Below are 24179 nucleotides of genomic sequence, written 5' to 3'. Positions count from 1 at the left end.
TAAGGATGATGCAACTAACGGGCTAATTCTAAAATGTAAAACAATCGTCAAGTTTTTCAAGAAAAGCTCTATCTCAAACGAAAAATTTAAGATTGCGTAAGAAGGCTTTCAGTACACGTTGCTACAAGAAACTCCAACTTAATGGAATAGCTTCTATTTCATGATCGAGAGAATATTAGCAACCCACGAAGAAATTGCTGCCGTATTATTATCGACAACAAATGCACCGCTACCGTTTCATGCAGAAGAGATTAATGTATTGAAGGATATGGAAGAAATTCTATCGCTTTTCCAACAAGTCAGCGAAAAAATATCAGGAGGACAATATGTTACCATATCGCTTATAATTCCACTAACATATAGACTTACTCAAAAAATCAAACATATTTCTTCGCACTTGCGAACTGATGTTGGGAAAATATGGTAACTGTTTTGTTAAATTTCATTGAAAAGCTTTTGTCCCCATATGAAAAAAGGAGTGTAACGAGGTTGGCTACAATTTTAGACCCAAGATTTAAAAAGGTTGGACTCCAACTAAATAAAAATGCTGAGCAAGCCGCAATTTGCTTGGAAAACGAGCTATTAACCTTAAGCAACATGGAAAATGCAGTTAGTTTGAATTTGGAAGTCAACCCAACAACTAATGGGGACTCGTTTTTTGATTTTCTGGATCAAGAATCTAGTACACGTGGAAACGCGCGATCTAATGCTATCATTATTAAGAGACCGTTTTTGGAAAGGGCCATTGTGCCGCAGGAAATGGATCCCTTATTATGGATAAGGGTGAAATTAAAAAAAATAACTTTCGATAATTAATTCTTCTTACATTAATCTCTATTTCAGGTTAACCAGATGGATTTTCCTTCAATTAAAACACTAATGCTCAAATATTTGTTCATTCCGGCAATATCTGTGGAGTCAGAGCGAGTCTTTAGCAAGGCAGGACAAATAGTCTCGGACCGCAGAGCACGTTTGAAAGAGGAGAAAGAGAACAACTTACAACAACAAACAATAACCTAAAAAGCACAAGCAAGTTATCAATTGAAGTATGAATACTTTTATTATTTTCTATTTTTTAATTTTTATTTTACCTTGAATTTATCTTGATAAATGATTTGTTTAAGTTTATATTCAATTTGCTTATCCTGAAGAATAAAAATATTTACAAAATAAATAACTACTACCCAAAAGCTATGCTTTAAAGTCATTTTATAATAACCGATTTTGAAGAGTTTTAATTGTTTAAAACATCGAGTAGGCCAAGTTTTTAAATACTTAGCTACAGTTTTTATATTGGGTACTATCGACGCACTATCGAGGTCACTATCGTCCACTATCGATGGTTTTGGAAAAACTATCGGCGGCCATCGATGGTGCCCACTATCGATAGTTTACCACCTCTAGTATGTTCTATATCAGCGATGGTCAAAATTTTTAAAAGGGACTAGTATTGCCAATTTAGCTATTTCCCCGCTGGATCTAGCGGGTTGCAAATGGCAAATAAATTGAAACATAGCTTCTAGCGGGAATTATAGATATTTTCCAAGCAAGATGTAATCAATCAACCAGCGCTGCCATTTCATCCCCTTTTTAGGGTTTTAAAAGATTTTTTAAGTATAGAAAAACATTAAAATCAAAATTTTCCCGTGCCGAAATTTTGCCATTCGTTTTAACATCTATTATTGATGCTCCTATCCCAAAAGTTCCCAACCAGTTTTATGATATTTTTCAAAATGCAACACTAGAAATTTGTCAGTCGCTACAAAAATGTAAACAGTGTCAACTAAAATGAATGGCAAATACCAAAAGAACAAGATTAAAAACAATGAGAAATAATCGAATAAGGTAAGTTAAAACCGTTTTTAAATTGTATAGCTAATATTAAATGTATTTTAGTCAAAAGCGACCAAGAAAAGAACTGCTTGCAGGGTCACATGGTCAGCAGAGTTGGAGAATCTGCTGATTAATAAGGGAAACGCGCAAAACCCTCATGCTCAAAGTCGCCTGTTTGCCTGGTGGTTGGAAAGAAGTCCGTACAAAAATAAACTTGTAGAACATGGACAACTGTTGTTTTATACATCCTGACCAAATTTAGTTTAAATTGTTTAACTTGATTGTATTGCCATGTGTAAAAAGAATCGATCCGTCAACTGATTATGATTTGCTGAACCGAAATCAAATCCTAAAATAATTCAGGAATGCCCTTAATATGAATAATTCTCCTACCAATGGCGACGAAATATTAAAGTATCATCCCCAATTCAGTGCATTATTATCGACCTATCGATATTCGCGGCAAAATAAGCAGCGGCGAAAATAGGTAGCGGTGCGGCGAAGCTGAGCAGTTTGTGCTGCGCTTGCAAAAAAGTATATGTATAACAACATATATATTTTCACGAAAAAATGGAATTGACAACACAATTAAAAGCGAGCGGATGGTAAGTGAATCAATTGGGTTCGTAAGTAAATGATATACTAAAAAATATATGCTTAGGCATCTAACGGAGGAGGGAATAAAGTCATTGAGCAGCAGCATCGAAGGCAATCTCGACCCACGCAAAATTATCGATGAGGCTTTAAACGTGAGTATCAAACAGTAGTTAAAATAACGAAGATTTATAGATAATTGCTAATTCGCGAAATTACAGCGAGACTTGCGCGAAATTGGAGGCGGTGCACTGGCGACTAAGCGAGACGATGCCACTGGAATGCTTGTTGGCCGCATTGTGCTCCAGGTGCAAAGAGTGCGGAATATCGCTGCACCCAAGAGCAACGAGGAGTCGAAGGCGGCGCCACGCCTCCTGCAGTTGGATTTAACTGATGGGCAGGCATCGCTGCAGGCCCTGGAACTGGAGCCGGTGCCAGCCCTGAATCTGAATGTCGCGCCTGGCACGAAAATCTACTTTAAAGCTGAAAAACTTCAACTGATGCATGGATTTTTGCTCCTGCGTCCAAGTGATCTGCAGATACTCGGCGGTCGCGTTGAAGCACTCTATGAGAAGTGGGACTTTGCCCGAACAATGCTGAAGTATGCCCGCAGTGGAAGACCGCCCGCTGGATCGACTGCACCGCCGCCGTGGGTTGCTTTCGGCAAGAGTATTGATGCCACCGCTGAGCGGAACTTTAAGAGTCTTGCTGCGGCATCTGATAAGGACAAGCCCACAAAGGAGAACGATGAGTTTAACGTGATGCGAAACGAAGCAATTGCCGTTGCCAGCAAAGCAGCTGTTAAGAAAGTCTTTGGCGGTGGAGGCCAGAATCTTGTAGACCATAATATTAAAAAGATACTGGACAAGGGCTATAGCAAAGATGAAGCGATGGTTGCACTGCAGTTAACTCGAAATAATTTGGAGCGCGCTCTCTTCAATCTCAAGAGGCGCAGAGATGCCGCCGGAGGCAGTAGCGAGCCCCAGGTGCGTGCCGGACGAGGTGAGCGACCAAGTAGAGAAGGGAAACGTGGCGCCAGTCTAAAAGATGAAGCCGAAGCGGCAAAACCTGCTGCGAATGCCACACTTTTTGATTTCCTTACTACTAAATTGCCCCCAACGAAGACAACAGCTGCCGACGTTGCCGCAGATTCATTAAAAGCATCCATATCAAGTGCCGAGAAAGCAATCTTCAAACAGTATGAAAATGATTCTAAGCTGTCAACTGTAAACGTACCGGAGAGCAAACCTCAGGCTGTAGGGGAACGCACGCGATTTGAGAACAATGTATCTAGCAGTTTTGCTGCTCATCGTGGAGGGCCTCCCGGTCGCATGTCACGTGGCGGAGGACGCAATCGCCCACCCCGTGGAGGCGGAAGTATCAACAGCGAGCGAGGTGGCGGAAACATGCGCAGCAAGCACGACAACTTCTCTCGGGGATCAGAACAAACACATGGCAAAAGCGCTGGCCGCAATGGCCAGGAAAATCATAACCACAGTCATGTGGCCAGTAAAAGTGTCGCTGAGGGGAAATATGAACAGGAGAGTTCAGTTACCAAAGACCAAGGCATTAACCGACGCAGCAACGAGCGTCCGAATAATCGTAATGGCAATTCCCGAGCCGAAAATGGAAATTCCAATAACAGACGTCGCCAACAAGGAAGTGGATCAGGCAGTGCTGGTGCTTCTGCGATTATCCCCGCTTCCAAACCCACAAACGCTTTTAGTAACAATACGAATAATGATGAAGTCAATACTCGCTTAAGCAAAGTTGTCGAAGAAACTGCAAACTTGAAGCTGAGCTCATCTAAACGTGAGCCAAGACGCGGTGGAAAGCAAGGTGGTGGGCCCTCCAGTCGTCCTCCATTTGAAACCCAAGGGGTTTCTTTGCAATCCGAGAAGAAATCAACAGAGAAGCCTCTACCACCACAGCGACAGCCGACGACAGACAGTGGGAGACAACAGTCGAATGCCAGCTACAGTCAATTGCCAAACGGATATACTTATGATCCCAGTAAAATTATGGGTTTCCAAAGTAAGGAAACTAATGAATTTGCCATGAGTTTACTAAAGAGTCAGGGCTTGACAATTGCACCGTCCAATCAAACGCTCGCCCAATCCCCACCGGCTACTAAGCAAAGAATCAATTCAGTTCCGTCTCAACCGGGATCTGCTAACTTTGTGCTGCCGAATCCGCAGCCAACTCTAATACCATCGCCTCCCCAGAATTTTGGTCACGATGCTTGGATGTGGAAGTCCGGTGATCTGTGTATGGCAAAGTATTGGGATGATGGAAGGGTAGGTATTCAATTTTCAATAGATAGAAAGATATACTATTAATATTACTTCTCTTATGTTCATAGTACTACGAAGCCGAAATAACAGCTGTGTCTGATAACACGTGTGTCGTGTTCTTCCTGGGCTACGGAAATCATGAAGAAGTACTCAAATCGGACATTTTGCCCATCACCGACTCCCAAAATAGACCATTGACCAACAATCCCCAGCCACAGCATCAGAAGACACGCTTCCGCGGTGATCGTCCGGGTCAGCAACAACAGGTGTATGTACCACCACACAAACGGGAATATTAAATATCTTGAACATACACACACACACACACCCACACATACATGTATGCCCATTGGAATTAAATTAAATGTATCTAATAAATAATTTCAAATTGATTTTTTATTTTTACTTATGAACCATTGTAACTTTGCATCAGCGTCAGTGTTGCTAACTTTTGATGGGAAGACGGTAAAAAATACTAAATTTTTAAAGCAAAATAAATCTGAAAAACGCTTTTTAATCCTAATCCAACTTTTGCTGCTCTCAAATGATAGTTGCTATAAATTGATTACTTTTTTAAATAGAATAAAAAGACAAAATTCATTTCAAATTAATATAAAGGTAGACAAACATTTTTAATCAAAATTTTACTAAACGAAAGAAACTAGGCAAAACAACAATTAGTAACGGTAACATGGAGCACTGGTAATAACATTCTGAGTCGGTTTCGAAAGGTCCAAACGTAATACAAAATTATCGGCGATGGGCCGCAGGTCTTTGGGCGACCTCCAAAATAGAGCACACGCTTTAATGCATCGGGTTGAGATCCGTCGAGTAGGGCGACCATTCAGCAGTCGGTATAATGTCTGGAAATTGGGTCTTTGCACCAGATTTGCGTCATTTTCGCTATGTGGGCTGGCCCGGAGTCCTGTTGAAAAGTCCAGTCCGCATCGCTAAAGTAAAATTGGGCCCATGGAAGTACCACGGCGCTGAGAATGTCGCGGTGGAATGCTTCTTGGTATATCTCAACTCCTTGACTCACGAAAACCAGTGGTGTCTTGCCACCGGCTCAAGTTTCGCCACAGACCATCATGGACTTCAAATTTCGGCAATGTTCGACAATGGCCGACGTGCCAGGAGCCTCTGCGGATCAGATCAGACAGGTCCTGTAGTTTTGTTGGTTCTGGTTTCCTGCGTTTCCTGTTTTTTTCTGTTTCCGGACGATCGCCTTCATTGCTAAGCTCATTGAGACGGCAGATGGCTTTGGAAATAGTCTCACTAGGCACTAGTATAAAAAAAGAAGCATGAGGATTTTGATAAAATTACATTTAATGAAGTCTAGTAGCATACTTTTGTTTAGGAACAACAGCCAAAAAATATCGTGTTCAAAACCCGATTTTTTATACATATGGGTACCCATATGGCAAAAAACAATTTTTTTCTATCGTGTAGTGCTTATACCCATTAAAAATGACCAAGAAAGAGAATAATGGGTTTGGAAGTATGTATGAAACAGGCAGACGGAGGCGTGGCAGACCCCTTAAAGTATATATTCCTGACTAGTATCAGTCTGTTTGAGACTTCGAACTTGGTATGTAGTTTCCTAGATACCGCTCGCAGATTAAATTTGATTTTATTTTTGGATCAGACCACTTTACCGTAAGGCAGCCATAAGAACGATCAGTCGAAAATCAAGTTTTAGTATAAGAAATTTTTTTGTTTTTCTGAGATAGCTCAACCAATTTAAGTTAAACTATTTAACAAAAGATGCATCTGGTTGGTCCCATATATCCTGGTCGAACTTGGTTAAAATCGGATTACTATATAATATAGCTGTCATTGAATTTTTTTTAAAACTGTTTTTTATAGCTTTTTCCAGTAGTGAGCTTGCATCTTTTAAAATTTCTCAAAAATGCCGAAGCCGTAAGGTGTGGAAATCTACAGTCGAGCGCACTCGACAGTTATGGGCTCGCTACCCACATTTTGACAGCCGTTTGACTTAGTAAATGAAATGAAAACTTAATTTTGTTCAGAGTCTGAATAAGTTAATTCATATGTAAAATGTTAAAAAAAAAAGTAACGCAAGAGTTTTTTATCAACTTTAAGTTTTAGACTGCGGTTGACATTTCTGTGGAATTGCCCATATGCAAATTTATCATTTTGAGATTAATATAGTTAAAAAATAATCAATCAACAAAAAATAATTATATTACTATGTTAACATTATATAAAATAGTAATATTAATAATAAAAATAATAATAATAATAATAATAATAATAATAATAATAATAATAATAATAATAAAAATAATAATAATAATAATAATAATAATAATAATAATAATAATAATAATAATAATAATAATAATAATAATAATAATAATAATAATAATAATAATAATAATAATAATAATAATAATAATAATAATAATAATAATAATAATAACAATAATAATAATAATAATAATAATAATAATAATAATAATAATAATAATAATAATAATAAAATAATAATAATAATAATAATAATAATAATAATAATAATAATAACAATATAATAATAATAATAATAATAATAATAATAATAATAATAATAATAATAATAATAATAATAATAATAATAATAATAATAATAATAAAAAATAAAATAATAATAATAATAATAATAAAATAATAAAAATAATAATAATAATAAAAAAATAAAAATAATAATAATAATAATAATAACGGAAAAGCGACTAGCAATATATACAGAATATAGATCATGGAAACAATCATTGGAAAATCAACTGTTATCTCTGACAGATAATGCATTTAAACTGGTTTTATACATGCTGACGGAATTTTATTTAAATCGGTGCACTATATCATATACATAGCTGTCATTGAAACAATCAGTCTAAAATTTAAAGCAGCGATCCGCTATGGCATAAAATTCTCGGCGTGCCGAACGCCATCTGAATGCCTGAGCACAGGGTATACTACTGTCGAGTGCGGTCAACTGTGCTATTTTATGCAGTGTTGCCAACTCTACGGGTCCTAAAAAAGCTAAACTAGCCTTTGAAAATAGCTAGAAATAGTCAGAAAAGTTTGTTGGTAGCTAAAAAAAAACCGCTACAGTAGTGAAACGATATTTTCTTAATTGACTTAATCCAGTATTTTTGAAAACTTTTCAAGCTCGCTAAGCATATCGTTTTCTGCAGCTGAACTTATGTAGATCTGATTGATCCCAATCTTTTTTTTTAGCATACTGCTGGCACCTCATAATTATGACAGCATTCATCTTCCCTGCGTAGTCCGTATCTTATGCGTGAAATTGAGTTTAATGTTTGAACTGCCATTTTATTTCGAAGTTTAGTTTAAACATTGTTCATTTGACTAAAGACTCTTTCCACCTCTGCGTTCGACGATGGCAGCGATAAAAGGCTTAGCGCAAATGATGCCAGTGCCGAAAATTTATTATTTCCTGTTGCATCCACGTAGTTGGTACTCTTGTGGTATTCTTTAAATTGGAGCAGAATCTCTTCAATATTGGTTGATTCCACCTTGCTTGGAAAGTAGCTATAATTCCCGCTAGCCGCTATTTTTCAATATAAACCGCATCAGCCAATTGCAACCCGCTAGATCTAGCGGGGAAATAGCTAAATTGGCAACACTGTTTTTATGCGCAAGCATTGCCATCGGCCCAAATGATGCCACCCTGTTAGATTTTCCCTTCAAAATTTTCCAATCGGACAACAATTACTATGTTGGGAACAATGCCAAAAATGGTAAATTAAAAATTGTATATCGTTTATAGAATTTTGAATTTTCTTAAAATTATTAATTAATTGCAAAATAATTGCATTTTGAAATTTGCAATTAATATATTTGAAATTGATCACAAAATGAGCTTAAATTCGCGATCCAAGCTGCCAGCACGTTTTTTTGTTGCGACATGACATTAAAACAAGTTGGCAGCTCTGCAAATAGCTACACGTGTTTACGATCCAAGTTGAGCGAACATAAATTTGTGGGAGTTTTGTAAAATATTAATCTACATTTTTTTGCCAATTAATAAAATGGTTAAAGTAAAACTGGAGCAGACAGATGAGGCTGACACTTCCATTAAAGTCGTCGAAAACGTGACTATTAAGGACGAGGAGACTTATGACGACAAGTTGTTATTTATTAACGCTATAGCCAAACCAATGGCAGGTAAGAAACTTGCCAAAAAATGCTATAAATTGGTAAAGAAGGCCATGAAACATAAAACCTATTTGCGGAATGGACTTAAGGATGTTCAAACGCGTCTACGCAAAGGTGAAACCGGGTAAGCTTTACTCAATATTTATATCGAGACTTTCATTCCAAGTTTATGTTTATCATATCATCTGCAGCATTTGCATCTTTGCCGGAGATGTGACACCCGTGGACATTATGTGTCACTTGCCTGCTGTTTGCGAGGAAAAGGGCATTCCCTACACCTACACTCCAAGTCGTGCTGACCTCGGCGCAGCGATGGGCGTCAAGCGGGGCACAGTTGCCCTACTCGTCCGCCAGAATGAGGAATACAAAGATCTGTACGATGAGGTCCGGGACGAATTGGCAAAACTCAATGTTCCAGTTTGAGCTTCTAAAATAGTTTAGATTTCTAATTAAGAACTTTGTTAGTTAAGTTACAGATTTTGAAATAACATTTATATAAACAATTGTTCATATAGTAAATGCTACTGTTCACATGAATAAACATTGTATTTGTATCATATGAGAGTATCGTCGTATTATTTAAAGGATTTCTTACATTTTGAAATATAAATGAGAGATGTAACGGAATTGTTAATATTCATATGTATGTATAAGCAGAAACTTTGCTACAAGATTTTCTCACTTTTTAAAAGTGCTGTAAAAAAAAAAACATTTCCTTAATTTATTCATGTATAGGACATACAGATTTTAAATGTTTATGATTGGGCAGCTTAAAATGTAGATTACGAAGCAATATCAAAGTAAAGAGACAATATGGGTTTTGTTGTCCCTTGGGGATCTTTTTTTTAATTTTTTATACGGATTTTTATAGTGGATTACACAGTTTTTGTTATGTGTAGTTTGGATGCGTTTCGTGTTTCAAATCAGTAGTCAAAGTTATTTGTGCTTAATTAAATGTGTTGTTAAGATAAACAGACATATAACTATAATTAATATTTGTTACTGGTATTTAATATTAAGTATATATTTATTTTCTAAGTTTTTTGTTGTAATTTTTATGTAAAAGACGATTAATTACATTCATATATGTATATGTATTTATATGCATTCAAATACGATTAGCTAACCAAATTAATATTAAGAATGAGTGAACCAGAGGAGAATACTGGAGAAAATATTAAAATAAATCTACATGCTTCAGCTCATCATGTCCATGTTTACAATAGAGACTTCCAGAAGGCAGCATTATCCATTATACTTATCATATTTCCCAAATGCTGAATATATCACGTACAATGCGGAAGATTTCTATCCTGAAGTTGATTTGATTCATGCATGTGTATGTATGTTTATGTGCATACAATAAAAGTATCCCATATAGCCATTACATGTATATTTAAAGTACAATTAAAAAGCAGTATTTGTATTTGTACGATATAAGTACGTAAATAAATTAAAGATTTGAATTATGACAATTAATAATGTATTTGAGTACATGATAATATTTCAGTTACTAATTTTTCGAATGGTCAACTGCTGTACAAAACTCAAGGTAAGGTACAATATTTATATGTATGTATTTATAACTCAAGCGCACTTAGGCCAAACTGAACTTTTTCGTAGCATATAATCTACGACCAATAGAATGATTAATAAATACAAACTTTGCTGAATTATCTTAAAACTAGCTAATTGAATTTTTTTTTTTTCGTTTTTGTATGTTTTTTGTGTTTTTTTTTTTATAAGTTAATTTAGTTTTTAGTTTCAAGGGCCTAATTAATAAGGGCTGGATGCTCAGAGCGACCCTGCTACTTGCGGCATGACAGCGCCTGGGGCGTGCGAGGGGCGGAACGACCTGCTGCAGCTTTTGTAACTACTAAACGTATGCATATCATATATAATAATTAAGACTACATATTTAAATTAATTGCAATTAAAAAAAAGCAAAGGGGGAGAGCTAAAGTTAACAAGCAATTCATTTTCTGTTTTTGGGTTTTCTAATTTTGCAATTTTTTTGTTTTTGTTTTTCGTTTCTTTTCTTCTTGTTTTTTAAGTTTTTTTGTTTTTGTTTTTATTAAGACCCTATAGTCTTTATGTTAAGACCGAGATGCCACATGCAGCAAGCAGGAGATTTCGTCGAGGCATGCAACGCCGCTGGCCATACACGTGTGCTCACTGAAAGTAGTTGTAGAAGCCTGTAGTTGCTTGTCCCAATTCGCGTATGGCTGCAAATGGATCCTTTTCTAACATATCATTGGTTGGTTGAGAAGATTTCGATGCATGCATGGACCGCGTCGGATTCATTGTGGGTTGCTGTTGCTGATGCTGATGTGGTGCGGCTGCTTGCGGTCCCTGGCTGAGCACGGCTGCATATGTTGTAGCTGAAGCCTGCTGATGATTGACCGGGTCAGATGCGGCCTGTACAGTCTGTGGCTGCACCGCAAACAAGTCCAGTTCATGCCCACTCTTAAGCGTGTTGTAGTTGTTATAGAGTAGGCCATGTCCGTGGTCGGACTTGTTTGGGTGGTCGCCAACCACATTGTTCGCCTGAAACAAAGCCTCAATAAGATTAGTGCCCGTGTCCAATCCGGCAAATAAACCAGGCATATTGTTGTAGGTATTATTTCCATTGCCGGTCATTGCCTGGCGACGATAGAGTGGCACTGAACTTCCATTATTCTGAAGCCCGTTACTGTTGTGGCCACCACCATTGTTATGGTTGTTGAAGTTGGTGTACTTGTCGTTGAGCAAGGCGTTGCCGACTAGCAAAAAAAAGATTAGTTATGTTAATATCAGTAATTTATTTGTGCACGTTCAGAAACTCACCATTGCTCATAAATGGAACGCCGGCGCTGTTACTATTGGAAGTCGGATGGACAACTGTTCCAGGTGCCGGTCCAGTCATGTGGTTAGCATACATATTTTGCGGTTGCGGGGGGCCCTGACTGGGAACATGTTTTGCCAATGGTAAGGGTGGTTGTTGTGCCTGTTGGCCTTGCATCATTGCAAAGAGACGGCTTTGTTGTTGTTGTTGCTGCTGCTGTTGTTGGTGTTGTTGCTGCTGCTGCTGCTGTTGTTGTTGTTGTTGTTGTTGTTGTTGTTGCTGCTGCTGATGTTGTTGCTGCTGCTGATGTTGCAACTCACTGCCATTCATCATGCCATTGGACAGCGGTATACCTCCAGAACCGGGTGGTGTCGCTGCCGTTACGCCAACCATTCCAAGAACGTCACGTAGAATGGGCTGGGCAATGTCATTGGCACCATTCATAATCGAATTAAAAACAAGATCAATTTGCTGATTAAAGTTGTCCAATGGAGGCGACGATTCCACTGGCTGTTGATTCTGAGTCTGGGCCGGTGTTGAGTACATCATCGGATATTGTGGAGGCCTTTGAGGCTGTGGCCCCATGACAGCATGTGGATTTGACAACATCTGTGGCCCTGGTGCCGATGGTGGCTGTTGCTTGTGACCCTGTGCTGGGTGCTGCTGCTGCTGCTGCTGCTGTTGGTGACCCTGTAGCTGCAACGTAGCCATCACCTGGCGGAGCATATCACCAAACTTGTTGGCTGCCTCTTGACCAACAGACTCGAGCAATTTGAGATACCACTTATACTGCTCCTCCTTCGAATTGAATGCCATCTCGTAAATGCTCACATTTGGGGGCAGCAGTTCATGTGCAGCTGGAAATCGCAGTGCACTAGGAGACGGCTGCTTTCCGGCCGTGTACATGTAGGGTGCGGGTGGAGGCTGCTGTGGCGGTGCTGTTGCCTTGTCGTAGTTATTGTAACTAGCCCCAACCCCAACCCCATTGTGCCGTAGATAAGGTGGTGGTGGTCCATTCTCCATCGGGCTCATCGGACCATTGGGCACGCTACTTCCACGCTGAATCGGTATGGGCGGCTGACCATATAGATGATGTTGCGGAGGCGGGGGCTGTTGAGGAGGTGGCACCTGACCGTGGTTGTAGAGCGTCTTCTTTGCAAGGTAGCCCAATTCACTGGGATTCCGTAACAGCTGTGCGGCAGTTGTTGCATTCCCAGCAGCTGGTGGCACACTGCCTCCTCGAAGAGACTGTTGAACAATTTGAGGTGAATAAGCGTGGTACTATAGATGCATTAACTAATTTTTTATATCTTCATCTTTCCCTGAAATCATCACTTTTCCGATACCTTTCGTTAAGCCTCTGACCTTAGCAATACTAATTACTACTTATATTACCTTGTACCAGTCTAATATTAATATTAATACTATTACTAATACCAACACAAAAACTTATTGATCTGATTGGGTTTTCCCCGATCCTTGCAACAAATGTTGGATCATTTATAATATTTGCAAACCCCAGATCTAATTTTAATTTTCTTTCTTCTTCCTTTCAGTTTATAATTTTATTCAATATTAATTTATAATTTTAATTCTTAACATATTTTAAATTTTAATTCCTGACATAATTTTTATTCTTAGTATTTTTTCTTTGCCGACTGCTTTTAGTCGTGCATAAAAAAATAAAATCTATATATATAAATCTGATTGTCCTGACTGACTAATCTTTGTGCAGCCCAAATGGTAAGACCTAGGAGGCTGAAATTTTCCTACACACATAGGTGTGCAATAAAAAGGTGTTTTTCGGAATTCGAACTGCAATGGCGTCAAATTCGCGGTTAAAGTTAACACTGCGAAGAAATTGCTTAGTATGAAAAACTTTGTTGATTTTTGAGCTATCACAACCAAACTTACAGATTGTGTATTTGGGACTGGCTGTTACATCTTGGCCAAATTTGGACTAAGTCGGATTATAATTTTATATAGCTGCCATAGAAGCAATTGGATGCAAATTAACATTAAGTATAATAAATTTTGTTGTTTCTGCCAGATCTAGCCTTTTCCAAACAAATTTGAATTTATTTGAACGATTTCTATAACTACGCTGGAAAATTTATTTTGAAGACAAAAGGTAAAGTTTAATTATATCGGCTCATTTTTTCTAACATCTTCATTCCATTTTCTTTTTGTCAACACTCAATTAATTTATCACTGCGGACGGAAGTTCGCGTTAGTGACGAAAGCATCACGAAGGGTGCGAAAGCCGACTAACAATATATACAGCTAAGTTGGAAAATTTGCTACGACTGTCCGATCAGATTAAGTTATATATTGATCGAAAGGTTTAGTCCTAACTTACAAAATGGCATACTAAAACTTTTTCTAATTTACCTGGGTCATGAGATACGGGGGTGTAAGTGGGAGGGGAAAAATTTGTATGAGCTTTTTCGCTTTTTTTTTTTATTAATTTACATTTTTATTTAAAATTTTTAGATTAAACTGAATTTTGTTCTTCACAAAAATGGATATCAGAAATTTTGGGGCTAGAAATTGCTTTCGTCACTAGACTTTTACCTCGTGTAGAGGTTTCTTTTGTGGGATACTGATATTACAATTTTAAAATGATATTCCAATTAAGACCAACTCTGATTGGTTGGTGAAGCAAATTTTTAGCATTCTGCGAACTTTTCGAAAAAAAAGTCCTTTGACACTCAAATTTAGTTACCAATTTATCAGCAATTTTGACTTTAGCCATAAGCACAGGCCTCTATATCCTTGTCAATTAAATATTTCCACTAAAAACTAACAAGAATTAAACCATTTTTTTAATTTTTTAAATAAAACTCTCCCAAAATATCATGTGAAATACCTAATTCTTAAGCATTCAAGCAATATCAAAGATGAATTTGCCTAACGGTCAAAGATAGTTTAAACGTTAAATAAATTTTCTCCAATTGTTGAATTTTTATACCCGTTACTAAAAAAATAAGTAAAAGGCTATATTGTGTTCGTTTAAATGTATGTAACAGGGAGAAGGAGGCATCTCCGACCCCATAAAGTATATAGCCATGTCCGTCTGTCCGTCCGTGTGAGCGCCTAGATCTCAGAGACTATAAGAGATAGAGAAACCAAACTTTCACCCACAGACTCAAAATGCGTTGGAGCACAACACCTATAGTTTTTTTTTAGGATAATACAGTTTTTATGTTAAACGTTAATAACGTTATCTATTAATATAATCTATTAGCTCACTTAACCGCAGCAAGTTCGGACAAGTAGAACGGGAGTAATAGCCTACCAAAGTTAATAATAAAGTTATTATTTCAATACAATCACCTCAAAGTATGCAGTTGTTTTAATAATGAGGTAGTAATTTCTTTAAAGTATTTTTATATATATTGAAATAAGTAACGGGTATCCTATGGTCGGGATCTCGACTATAGCGGTTACCACTTGTTTATTAAATGAAGGCACGGTCCTTTTCTGGCTCCGGGGCGTCTTAAAAAAATTCACGGGCTTCGGGCCTGAAAATCGTAAACGGGCCGCACCGCAGCAAAAAGCCCGAAGCCCGGTAGGCCCGAAAAGTCACGATTTCACAGTTTCTTTTCATATGGATTGATAGAATTTTTTTTTTTTCCCAGAAATAAGCTGTCACCCAGAAATAAGCTGTCATTGTACAGCAAAGTGACTATTTATAAATCCATATTAAGCCCCATATGGAAATATGCACTTCAAATTTACGGCATTGCCGCAAAAACAAACTTAAACAAAATCAGAGTTGCCCAATCAAAAATCCTGAGGCGAATATGCAACGCACCATGGTACATGCGAAATAGGGACATCGAAAGAGACTTAAAGGTTCCTAATGTGGGCGATGTTATGCAACTACAGGCCTCAAATTACGTTCAACGCCTTGGTGGTCATCCTAACGCGCTAGCCAGACGACTAACTACCAAACCCAGAAAGAGAAGACTCAAAAGGTGCCATCCATTGGATCTCCCTACTAGGTTCCTTCATTAATTTGTAAATTTTGTAAATAATATACTGTAAATAATATAATTCTATATATGTATCTCCTGTGATCAATTGTTCCTTCCCTTAAATGTAAAACTAGATTAAGTTGCCACTAATGGTAGCAGAAAACCAGTTTAAATAAAATATACAAATTTTTTATAAAAAAAAAATAAAAATAGAATTTTTTGTTTAATAATTCGCTGTTAATATCATTTCCGCATTTCCTTAGTCGATTTGCATCGATATTGTTATTAAGCTTAATTTTTTATCAAATGCGTAAATAAGAGGAAAAAAATATGAATCGCTAAAATTAGCATAGAAAATATCAGGTTTTTACATAACAACAAGTATATTTCGAATTCAGGGGTGCCACAGAAACCGAAACCAACCGAAAATCTCCCAAAAATGTATGGAGATTTGGGAGATTTTCAGTTGGTTTCGTATTCTGTGGCACCTCTGATATTGTTCGATTTTGGAAAAAAAAAATTGAGAGTTTGGAAAAAAGTTTTTAATTGGTTTGTATTATATAATAATTTCGGACCGTGGCGGACTTAAAAAATTGAAGTTACGTTCAGCCAGTTCTTTAGCGACTGGATTACCATAAGAGGACATCTTAAGCGCATGACTTGCAGAGACTTTGTTAATCACCTCGATCAAGGAAGGGATCTTGAGATCACGTCTGATGAATGAGCATCTTTCTAGCTTCGGGTAGCCAACCATGGCTTTCATAATGCAACATTAATGTACAGTTCAAATTGAAAAGCGATGTCTTTACCCTAGCCCGTGAAATTTAATAAAAACAAGGGGGCTCCGCCCTTTAAAAACTTTAATTCGTTCAGAGGCTAAATTGACATTTTTTCGCACGAAAATAAAAGCTGATCAAGTTTGTTTTAGTATTTTGCAGGCGAAAATAAACAACAAAGGGGCACCTCTCCTCATGGTAAAGTTCGGCGATCAACTTAATTTTGTAGCTATATGATATAGTGGACCAATTCGAACCAAATTTGGTCAAGATATAAAAGACTAGCCCAGGTGCATATTCTGTCAGATTATTTGGAATGTCTCAAAATAAATATAAGTAGAAAATAAAAATATTATTGATCTGCGGTATCTAGGAAAGATTCTTGTGCTCAAACAGACGGACATGGCTATATCGACTCGGCTGTTGATAATTTTCAAGAATATATATACTTAATGGAGTCTGCACGCCTCATTCTGCCTCCTATATACATTCTGCCAAACACATTTTATCCTTTATTGATCATTTTTAATAGACACACAGTTTATTTAGTTACTGGATCTAGTTTTTGCTGAACATAATAAGTATCACTGCCCCGATATACCCTATAAAGCTAATACCGATCGGATAATAAACTCGAATGTCTACAACGTAAACTAATAAAGTGCATTTTCTTTTTACTGTAGCCTTTCCAGCTAGTTATACTTACTGGTGGTGGTAGTGGTCCTGGCCCACGGCCTGGAGCACCTGACTGTTGTGGTGGCGGTTGCTTGTTTGGCGGTAAGACGCTCCAAGGATTTGTCTGTGGCGGTGGACCCCAGAGACTGGCATTAGGATTTTGTTGCTGTTGCTGAGCCTGTTGTGGGGCAACGGGAGGACGCCAATGTTGCATTGCTGCATACTGACCGTAAGGCGGCGGTGGTGGACCTCCACCCGGTTGAGACTGGCGCAGATGGGGTGGTCCTGGCGGTGGTCCATTCGGCGGGGGGCCGCGCATTCCCATATGACCACGCAGATGAGGACCAGGTCCCGGCCCTGGACCAGGGGAGGGTCCGTTGGGAGCTTTACCGCCGGCCGCAACAGCTGCCATCATTGCCGCCATGTGGGTGGAGTACATATGTGAGAGTTGTTGATTGGCAGCCATTGCAGCGGCCATCTGATTCATCTGATGAGCTGCAGCCGGACCAGTACCAATTGTTGTCGAAGTCGCATAGGGATTTGGCTGGCTTCCAGGCGGCGCATGTGGTGGTGCGTTTAGGTACAGGGCAGCCTGTTCACGCAAGTACGCCTCTGGTTGCAGGGCGCGTGGAACAAACTCTGGGGCAAGGGGATTGAGCACATAGCCACGCTTCATCTCGACGCCATCCAGTTGGGATCGCAGGTTTGACCATGTTAACCCAAAGAGTGACTTGTGCTCATCACATATTTCAATGAAACGCTCCCAGACCTTACGACAGCGTCCTATGGAACAGAGGGCAACCGGATCACCAACGACAGCCACCAGAGATTGTGCACGTGTTATCGCAGTATTAAGTAGCTTGGAATTGCTCAAGAAACCATAGTCGGTATCTGCGTCACCAATGCTGGCCGTTGCAACGGTTCCACTTCCAGATCCCTGTCCGCCACTTTGGGGCAAGCACGTACGTCTGGTGCGCACTGTAGACAGGAATACAGCGCGGAACTGCTTGCCCTGCACATTTAGCACACGCTCAACTGAGATGCCTCCCATGCGGCGTTTACGAAGCTCGGAGCGAATGCGAAACACCTGATCCGCATAGGGCGTCATAATTCCAATGCTCGTGTCGTTTAACTTGCCCCAGGCACTGGGCCACCGTTTACGCAGCTCCGAGACGCGCTCCACCACCTCGTAGACCTCAGCGTTGTTGTAAAATGCCGTCGAGTTCTTGTCCTGAACATCCTCGCCGCGCGTCGTGAAAAACGTAAGCGGATAGAAGCGTTCGTGGCGCGGCTGTTTGCCGGATGCCACAAGCTTCTGCTCGTAGAAGAGTTCCGAGGTGAACCGTATGATGGCTTCGTGAGCACGATAGTTCTCGCACAACAGAATCTTGCATGGAAAGTTTGATGGATAGTGGTCGTATAACCGCTCCAAAAGCGATATATGCAACTTACGCTCCTTGGCAAAGGCGGAGAACAGTTCGGGACTCATCTGCATATGGTCGCCAGCCAGCACAATGCGTGTGGAATCGTTGGCCAGAGCAAGAGGCATAATCGCCTCGCATTCCATCGCCTGCGCCGCCTCGTCCAAGAAAATGTGTGTGAATAGACCTTTGGGCAGACCAAGAGTGGCCAACTCCATGCTTATGCTCAGTGTAACCACTATGATGCGATGGCGCATAATATCCTCAATGCTGGGACGACGAAAGTTGCCCACGCCATCTGTAATGCAATATTTTTGCACCACACTATTGACGGTGGCGGACCAACGCTTGTGGTAGTAGACACGCAGCGGAGTTGCTTCCTCGAGTCCCTCTTCGATCCACGGATGCAGGTACTCCTTAATGTAGAGATCTGCCGCCGAATTGGAATGCGTGCAGATGAGTATCTTGGCTTCTGGTTGTGCCAGAAGCTGTTTAATTGCCTGCGCTAGCGTATATGTTTTTCCAGTGCCAAACGGTCCGATTAATAAGATCGGTGGCAACTTAATATTCAGAGCTGTCGTGATGGCGTTAACAGCTTCCCGCTGCTTTGCATTCAACTTGGGCTCGCAGGCATCAGCCCATTGCTTCTTCGGTGTCCACGGTATGGATGGCTCCAGCTCGGTGGCCGGAAATATCAAACGGAAATCGGTTATCTTGTCCACGGCATTGTGCCACTCGCAGTAGGGCATGCGATTGAGTTGAAACTGTATATCAACGTCCAGGTCGGTGTCCGCCTGCAGGCCCATGGCTTCCACGCATTTGGACGACAGCTTAAGATATATAACATTTTTTCCCTTATCCTCAATGAGGGCCTCATACACAGCACGTTGCTCAGATTTATCAGATTTTTCCGACTTGTCTGCTTTAGTCGAAGTCTCCTCCGGTGCTGAGATGTACACGCTGCTGCAGTTGGAAAGAATAAGCCGACCCGGCGACGTATCCTCTGAAATGTCCTTTCCCAAGCGCATCAGTGCAAACAGCTCACCAGCCAAGGAGTACTTGGCTGTACTCGTGGCCATTCCGGCCGGTGTTAATATATAGTTAGAAGCCACAGTCAGACGGGTGCGCACGTTGTAGCGTGCGATTTGCTCGTATCGAGCAATCTCTTCCACGTAAAGCAGCTCGTGGATGCGCGAACGATAGTTGTTTTGTGTCAGTCGCTTTTCCACAATGGTTGACTGTGTAAGCGTGAATGTGGCCGCCCGAGGACACGGATATCGCTCCAAGAGCTCTCGCTCGTGCTGCAAATCACTGAGATAGGCTTCCGTCTTTAAGTGTGTACCGATTGTGGTCTCAAAACGTGTCAGTTGGGTATTGGAGACATCCCATCGTGTGGCCGAGCTGTTGATAATGTCACGTTTGATTTCCTCAATCTTCTCAGCGTCGCTGACGGGCAGCACATCAACGCACAGATGACGCACCAGCAGGGGCTCTTGACCAACGTCAAAGCATATGGATTGCCGGAACGTACCGTAAATCTCTGTATGAAATTCAACAGTAATCACGTGTGAGAGAACGTTCTTTACTGATTCCACCGCTGCCGTGTCTTGCTCCTCATCATTGGATGCTTCGGACAATGTAACCACGCTGCCGGCGACCCATTCCTGATCAGACTTTAGCTCTACATTGGCCTCTGCCTCAGCATTCCCCAGCTTGATAGACTTTATCGCGAAATGATTGCGATGCGCGTCCTGTAGGAGTGCAACGGCTTTAAGAGGTCGCAATGTTTCCAGCTGAAAGAGCCACTCGCGTTTCGAAGTCTTTGAACTAATGCTGGTAACCAATTGCTGCTCACAGTTAGCCTCAACATCAGCCACTCTCTCACACATAACACGCTCCGGAGCAGTTGCCTGGATCCATCGCTCCAACACCTGTTCCGTGTACGACTTGCCATATAATTCCTTTTCGCAAGCCTTCTGTACGCGCATTCGCCTATACTCAAAGCGCTCCTTCCACTCGTTCAGCTCGTCAATGCCGTGCGCCTCCACACATTGGGCCCCATAGTGACAGGTGTGTGCTTCCACAAATGTTTCGCAGACGCTGTACGTGTCCAGTGTATAGCCGCGAGGTGGAGGACGCCACTTCCAGTCGCGACCTAGATAATGGGAAGTTGATTAATAAGAAAAACAATATCATTATCCATAATTAGTACCCTCATCACTCATTATCACTTTCTGGTGGCTTTCAGTCTGGCAGTGTTGCCTCAACTCATTGCGTGTTTGAAAATTGATGGCACAGTAACTGCATGTTGTTGTTGTTGTCGAGTGCGAGGCTTGATCCGCTTGATCTTGTCCAAGATCCACTGCTGGATGCTTCACGCCGGTCAGTTTAATGGCCGACAATAGCTCATTGTTCTTGGCGCACATGCTGGAGGTGGACATGGTGCTGCTGCTTCCAGTGCTGCTGCTACTGCTACTAAAGCTACCACTACCATTCTGTTGTTGTTGCTGTTGTTGTTGTTGGTGCTGCTGTTGTTGGTGTTGTTGCTCCCGTTTCTTCAACCCTTTATTGCTGAGCAGCTTACTATACTTGTCCAGGGGCAGATTATTTGTTGCCCAGTGATCAAGCTTCGTGTCCAGAATGGCCATCTCATCCTCGAGACGGGCGTGAGGAATTTTCTGAGTCTGCGACTGTGCCTTGTTGTTTCCATTCATAATCATCTGTATTATGGACTTGTACCGCTCCAGCGTTTTCGAAATGTCCGAAAAGATCTGCTGGCCACTGAGCTCGTTAATCCACTTGCTCAAAAAGTGCTCCGCGTCCTACACATGTACATTTATAGTTGTTATGTAGATAGTTTAAAGTTATTAATGCTAATTACTCACCGAGTATTTGTGGAGCTTAAAGAGCGCATGCACCAGCCAACGACGCGCCCGAGATACGCTGGCCAAGCATTCAGTCTGCTCGGCCAGCAGTGTGAGTACTTTGTACGCATCTGCCAGACAGCTCTCGTATCTGCCAAGTTCTAGCAGACACTCGCAGCGTCCCAGCAAGCAAGCAATCTGCTGATCCTTCTGTGCCCGCGTTGTTCCATTCGGTTGCGGCGTCTGCAGCTGGGTGGGAGTCAAACTCGCACCTGGGGCGAGTATCTGATCGTAGAGCGCCACAGCTCGTGCCCAGCTCCGTCGTCGCACCATGTCGTGTGCCTGCATCTCCTTTTCGGCAGCCATCGTCGAGACGGCAGCCTGATGTCGTTAATCTTTATGGGCTGGTTATGATTGGGCCGTTCTCTGTGTCTTAAGTGCTCGTCTATGTTAAAAGAATTCTCAGTGTATGAATATTTAGTTCGTTACTTCCTTAAGTTAACAATTTACAGATACAGATACAGAAGGGTTACTCTTTCTGCAAAGATAAAAAAAATTGAATTTAAGTGAAAAAATGCAAATACATGTCGAATTGTTTATATTGTATTAAAATAATGCAATTGGAACAACATAAAGATACTATTTCAGTAGATCTTATTGTTGTACATATAACAATGGGTGTAAATTGACTTTGTTGATGGAAACATTTGTATAGTTCAGGTAATCAACTAACTATACTAAATCCTTATCTCCGTATATAGTTATGTGTGTATTCAGTGTTTACACGTAAGAATGTTGCATGAAAAGACGCAAAGATATTTCTCATTTTATGACGAGTTGCACATTCGATAAAGAAATATTTTTAGTGCATTTATAGGTAGATTGCGATATGTACATATAAATTACTTGAATCAATATCTATGCATGAAAAAGCAGATATTAAAAATGTTCGCATTTTCTATTGTGTTTGTTTTTGTTTGATTTTTCACGGTGTTTTATTTATAAGAGGTGGCTTTGTGTTCTAGCTTATTATATACACTAAATTCGCACAGACAACTTTCTATTAATTTAAGTACACACATGTGTCTCTCTTGAGTTCGTTGTTGCTGAATTATTTTTATTTTTATTATTGACTGTTTTAATATTTTTTTTAAGGCTCTGTTTGAGCTACTTTCACAGTTTGCACCGAATGCGTTTACTTTTCTTTTTTGCTGTATTCGTGTATTGTTAACTTAATTCGTTATTTAATTTACAATTTTGTGTCTATTCTTCTTTTTTTTTTGCACAATACATCGAGTTTTCTTCAAAATTTTCGCTTTCAAGTTCTGCAACAGCAGACGGTGCTCAACACAAAACGGAATGTCAAATTAGCAGCCAGTGCTTTTTGATACGGCCATACGCAATGATGTTGCCATATAAATTTACATGGACTTATACAAATGTACATGTGCATACATACTCGAAGAAACATATGTAAATATGTAAATCAACTCCGCTTTCCATATAAATTTGTGCAATTGCACATACATACATACGACTTGTTATTTTTGAGAATGCACTTTAAATATTTTTTTTTGCATCTAACAAAATGAATATCTCTTATAGCCGAAAAACTCAAAGGCGCAGCAGCTGTCATTTGCCAACCAAAGAGGTGGAGATGTGTACCTATTCGCCGTACATAGATTAATGGAAAAACACATTTCAGTTACCTTTGCACTAACTGTTAATGATGCTACACTAATGGCTAATTTAATTTTACATGGTTAAGCACAGATATGATAGAAAATGCACATCTCACGTCGAAAAATGTTAAAAATAAGCTATGTATGTACTAGTGTTGGTTTGTTCATCACTGAGTTCACATAAAATTTATCTAACACTTAAACTGTGGAGGTCGGACGATTGTGAGTTGATAGATTATTATAATCGAACTTTAGAAATTTCTTATTGGAATACTGCTGCCAAATTACACATATACAACGTTTACGCGGAAGATTTCTAGAAATTGAAAAATTAAATTTTTCGCTGTTTGTACAATACGGCCAAACTAACAATTGAAGAAATTTCAAGAAGTGTGTTAGTACCAGGGAATAATATCGGTAGTCACCAAAATAAATTATTTTTGATGAGCCGAAAAATACCGGAACCAGTATCAGAACAGTTTCAAGTTAGTACTGCAGCTGGACCAAATTTTTTTTTCTTTATGTATATATATTTGCTTTATATAAAAAAAATTACAATTTATCTCGATAATAACCAGTGATTATATTTTTGTTTCTTAACAATTTACCGCTGCAAACTGGTAGTTATACCGGTACCAAAAGTACAAAACCTAAATATAACCATTAACCGTAAGGTCCCGTGGCTCTCTACCTAGAGTAGCCAACCTGTCACATAACTAGAACAACAGTATGAAAAATAGCTGAGTTCGAATTCCACACTGTCAAGTAAAAAATCTGTCTTACATGTCTTGTTAAAATTTCTGCTGTGACACTGAAAGTTCGATTCGCTGATAAAATCGTTCCATCTAAGCCAAATCTTCCTACCTTTCTGGGCCTACTCCAAATTTGTTATTAAGTTACTGTAAACAACTGATCGAAAAACTCTATCATATTTAAAACAAATAAGTCAGATTCACAAATAAAAGTATAAAATAATAAATAATTGTTTTGTTTAAACTTAACTGCAGATTCAGATTTTTACAATAATAATAAATCAGTGGTGCCACAGAAA

The 24179-nt window shown here is 39.6% G+C and overlaps 4 protein-coding genes across 7 annotated transcripts; 3 read left to right on the top strand and 1 right to left on the bottom strand.

Moving 5' to 3' along the window:
- Positions 1-571: 571 nt before the first annotated feature.
- On the top strand, positions 572-1020 carry LOC117789114. Its single transcript, XM_034628160.1, has 2 exons — positions 572-783; positions 844-1020. The coding sequence occupies exons 1-2, from the start codon at positions 598-600 to the stop codon at positions 1018-1020; spliced, it is 363 nt and encodes a 120-aa protein (XP_034484051.1). The 5' UTR covers positions 572-597.
- Positions 1021-2291: 1271 nt separating this feature from the next.
- On the top strand, positions 2292-5048 carry LOC117789105 (tudor domain-containing protein 3). Its single transcript, XM_034628148.1, has 4 exons — positions 2292-2438; positions 2495-2582; positions 2649-4724; positions 4790-5048. Exons 1-4 carry the CDS (start codon positions 2404-2406, stop codon positions 5018-5020), a joined length of 2430 nt encoding a protein of 809 aa, XP_034484039.1. The 5' UTR covers positions 2292-2403; the 3' UTR covers positions 5021-5048.
- A 3731-nt stretch (positions 5049-8779) lies between these two features.
- LOC117789113 (H/ACA ribonucleoprotein complex subunit 2-like protein) lies at positions 8780-9468 on the top strand. The gene is made up of 2 exons (XM_034628159.1): positions 8780-9030; positions 9098-9468. Exons 1-2 carry the CDS (start codon positions 8780-8782, stop codon positions 9327-9329), a joined length of 483 nt encoding a protein of 160 aa, XP_034484050.1. The 3' UTR covers positions 9330-9468.
- A 294-nt stretch (positions 9469-9762) lies between these two features.
- On the bottom strand, positions 9763-23302 carry LOC117789103 (probable helicase with zinc finger domain). 4 transcript variants are annotated; one of them, XM_034628145.1, is made up of 7 exons: positions 22484-23003; positions 21468-21984; positions 20795-21404; positions 17193-20737; positions 12021-12978; positions 11733-11981; positions 9763-11668 (listed from the first exon to the last, which is right to left on the bottom strand). In XM_034628145.1, the coding sequence occupies exons 2-7, from the start codon at positions 21810-21812 to the stop codon at positions 11079-11081; spliced, it is 6297 nt and encodes a 2098-aa protein (XP_034484036.1). In that variant the 5' UTR covers positions 21813-21984; positions 22484-23003; the 3' UTR covers positions 9763-11078. The 4 variants fall into 4 exon arrangements, with proteins under 4 accessions (XP_034484036.1, XP_034484035.1, XP_034484033.1 ...); XM_034628144.1 differs by lacking the exon at positions 22484-23003 and adding an exon at positions 23156-23302 and having other exon boundaries at positions 11733-12978; XM_034628142.1 differs by having other exon boundaries at positions 11733-12978.
- Positions 23303-24179: the final 877 nt, after the last annotated feature.

Source organism: Drosophila innubila (assembly GCF_004354385.1).
Source record: "Drosophila innubila isolate TH190305 chromosome 3L unlocalized genomic scaffold, UK_Dinn_1.0 0_D_3L, whole genome shotgun sequence".
NCBI classification, from domain to species: domain Eukaryota; kingdom Metazoa; phylum Arthropoda; class Insecta; order Diptera; family Drosophilidae; genus Drosophila; species Drosophila innubila.
This window is presented reverse-complemented; position numbering and strand designations above follow the sequence as displayed.